The 3,870-nt window shown below is 46.4% G+C and overlaps 1 protein-coding gene across 1 annotated transcript in view; it reads left to right on the top strand. All coding sequences in view use genetic code 11, as the record gives it.

Moving 5' to 3' along the window:
- The window catches only part of EGR_03027 (hypothetical protein), a gene marked incomplete at both ends in the record, with an annotated part of 3,318 nt that extends 2,981 nt beyond the window's left edge, over nt 1–337 (top strand). Inside the window, one exon of the mRNA XM_024492276.1 lies at nt 182–337. Coding sequence (XP_024353202.1) covers nt 182–337 — 156 coding nt within the window. The remainder of the gene's footprint in view (nt 1–181) is intronic.
- Nucleotides 338–3,870: the final 3,533 nt, after the last annotated feature.

Raw genomic sequence — 3,870 nt, forward strand, 5'->3', positions numbered from 1 at the left:
CGTAGCTCGTGACTTATTAAAACTGCAATTACGACCTGCGCCAGCATGCAATTAGTGCATATCAGAACTAAATACAGAAATCAGGTGCACGACGATAGTAGCAGATGTGTTAAAACAGCTTTGTTCATATGAAGAGGCAGATTGTAAACAAGTGTTTGCATTTCTCCGCTAGCCTTAACAGCCTTCACCTGATCATTCAACTGGGCCATATCCCAACCAAGCCTACTCTTTTCAAGCCCAGCAAACTATGTCGCGACCACTTCCACCATCGTACGAGCAGGCATTCCACATGGCCACAGCACCTACGCCTGCCAACCCCCCTCCCGCTAAACAATAACCATCTCTCTCCTTTCTTCACCTACACTTCCCTTCTCATCATGCAATAAAGTATTACTGTCTCGTGTGCATTGGTGTCAGTCTCCGAAATCGTGGTAGCGAATACTGAAGTAGTGGGTTTCACATCACCAAGCATTCACTGTGTGCCAACGTACATCTCTCCAACTCTCACACCAACTCTATCTCCCTCTCTCTGCCACCGAAATCAATTCACCCCTCCCACACCACTTCTCTCGTCAGTCTTATGACCCACCCGAATTCCATCACTTCACTATTAGTCAGGGTGGGTTTACGACACTGGCAGAGGATGTACAAATGCGATTGTGTGGAAAAAAGTGAAGGGATCCTGTTACTTCCATGCGATAATCAAATGTCCGTATTCACTTTGAGTCAATATCCACTTCACCATGCTCTGCACCATCCACATCTTGTACGTCAACAAGCCTGTTTACTTCGGCTGCCACAGTTGTACTCAGAATGAACTTGTCGGATTGGAAAAAGGATTACCAAATGCCTCTTGACAGCGTGTGCTGCCAAATGACAAGTGGAGGCAAATAAGTGCATTTCGAGTGGGAGTGATTGCCACATTGTCCAGTATTTTCTACACGTCGGTTTCGATAGTATTCGCCTTGCAGTGCGGACTATGACAACTCGTGAGTTGGCACCTGAATCTCAAGGAGGCACATGCGGTGGTATTGAAAAATAACCAAATGCCACTTTCTGTTCTCCCTCGATTTCAGTGAAGCGGATCTGCAACGAGGAATGCGGCCCTATGATGCAGTGCTGATGAGTGATGTTCGAATGACATGACCATGTTCTGGCAATGCCTGTGACCCCAAACAACAGCTCACTAACCAACCACTTGAAGTCTCCAAGTGTCGTCTTTTCTCCAACCCATTTCAAAGCACTTCACTATCGGTGCTGCCACTGATTGCCCCACGATGCGTCGACGTGAGGTAGCGACACTTGTTGCGTACTCAATCCTTCCCCCCATTGCACTAGCTGATGATGATTGCACAGGTGGAATCGGTGTCTGTGAGGCAGACATTGGTGCGCTCATCTGCCTCCTTATTGCTTCACAAATGTCATTACTCAGTATATTTCATCCAGATTTCGTTTCCAATTCTAGCGTCAAACTTGACTTCCACGATTTGACAAATTCGTTCCAGTGATCTCTCCATCGTGTTGACATTTCCGGTACACCCACTTTGGAGTCGTTTTGAGATCTAGGGACCATGGCCGCGTTGATCTAGCTAAGCTCACTTCACATTGGCACCTCGCCTGGCGACTGACGGTTCTGTTGCCAATCGTTAGCAGTCGTCCGGTGTGTCAGTGGTTTCCTTTGTAAGATACTGACGATCGTCCACGCCTCCTGTGACTACATGTTGATGGCATGACGTCTTGTGCATATTGCCTTACCCAACATATCCCCACAACGATGATGGGAATAACATGAGGGATGAAGTAGGCACAACACATTCTCAAATAATCCACTGCCACAAACCGACAACCCCCTCTTGTCTGCAGGCGAGTAACTTCCTTTACTTTACTTTAAAAATTAATGCAGCCCATGCCAATTGGACCTACCAAGTGGTTGATTTGCACCTCACACCGACATGCATCAGGTTTTGGATTATTGAGTCGGTTTGCTTCACTTTATCGCTCAGTATAATGCGTCCCACCTCATCCATCTCAAAAGCGTGTACATGCAGCAGTGTGTTTAACACTGCCCAGTCGTTGCGGCATTGCGCCGAGAAGGTAGACCGTCATCGTCCTCCTTCCACTGCACTGCATTAGATGTCGACTCATCGGACCGCATCGGTGCTGATTAGACACATTCATCGCGTAATGGCGATTGTCACATCTCCACTTATTGTTTGCTGTGCATCTCCGCTTCATTCATTTGCGACCTCGGAGGTGTCAGTTAGGCATCTCTACTCAAACATCACATTTTATCAACACCTTTTGAATGTTGGCCTTTAATTTTGAATCTGTCCCATGATAGGACACTTTCCGCTTAAACTCTTCTTTAGGAAAAGGTGGCAACGCTTCCACACAAACCACCTTTTCTCATAGTTCCACATGAAAATTCCATTCCGTTCGTGTAGTTAACAAAAGTGTGTTAGGATTGTAATAGTAAATAGCTCAAAGTCACTGCCATACTTTGCTGACATTCTCTCAGCACTAACTTTGATCTTGCATTTCGTCTGCGTGTATGAATGTAGCCACATCGATGAATGGTTGTGCTTGATTTCGAGGCAGCAATGTATGACTCCACTTCCTCTACTGTTGGGACACCGTTGAGCTGACGAGGACGGATACAAGCGGCATGTTAAGGGATTGGCAAATCGTATTCCATAGGCTATGCGCGAATTGCAATAGTTAGCAACACTACTTACAACTGGACATAAGTAGACGGAAATTTGAATGTCATTTCTGTGTCCTGTTTTCATTCAAGTGGCATATTATCGTGCGGTAGCGAAACCAATACCCAAGAACGAACTCACTGTTTGCAGTTTAGTTTGGTGTGACCATAGTTTTCCCCCGAACAATCTGTTTGCTGGTAAGTTCTCTCTCCAGAACCAATGGACCGACGCGAAGATGAATGTGGTCTGTGTCGCCGTACCCATGTGTCTATCACTCGACTCGTAGTCCCCTCCGCTTCACCCCAATTAGCAACTGCCATTGTACTGCTGAGGTAGGTCTCTCATTCTCAATGCCACATGTCTGGATCAACTGATTCATGTTAGGCTCGGAACTAAGTGAAATTTGTGTTGAAGAGATGGAGTATTTTTCACCTATTCTGGGTAGCATTGTTATCACATTGAACGCACCCTGTATAATTCATGCACTCATACGCAAGCATTGTAACAAATAGTGCATTTGATGAAGAACGCCGACAGTGGCAGCCTACACTGAGGCTTGGCGGATGATTTCAACCAACCCAGCCCAGTAAAGTAACTGACTTTATCTCAGGTGGGAAGGGGAGGCTGGAACGACTGTTGAATCCACTGTCAAACTTGCCTTCAACTGGTGCAAACATCTCTCCCAACCAAATTTGGTGCATCATTTGACGCAACTCAAGCCAATCAAGTCATTGGATGTAATGCAATTTCTGCGCCTAACATGTGAATGTGGATATCTTCAGGTTGAACGGACTGCCCAATCGCAGGAACAGTGATCCCCATCAGCCTCTGCATAGTTGCATCCGCTTCCAACAGACCGCTTTCTGCTCAGCATTATCTCCCTTCCTCTCAGCTACGATCATCACGTGCATACGCCAACGATTCCAGTAATCCTTCACCAAAGTTAAATGCCTTAAACCACCACTCCACGCTTCGTTAGTGATACCCTCACCAACACTTCACAGAGTATGCGGTGTTGCCTCCATCCTCAAGAAGGCATTTACCTCTCAATGAAGTGTGTCACCGGAGGCAGTCCGAGTGCACTACTGGATCATCTCTGTAAGTCTCTCCAACGGTCAAGAACAGTCTTATCAAATAGGGAGAGTGACCGACAGAGATATGGCTGTTA

Source organism: Echinococcus granulosus (assembly GCF_000524195.1).
Source record: "Echinococcus granulosus chromosome Unknown EG_S00015, whole genome shotgun sequence".
NCBI classification, from domain to species: Eukaryota; Metazoa; Platyhelminthes; class Cestoda; order Cyclophyllidea; family Taeniidae; genus Echinococcus; species Echinococcus granulosus.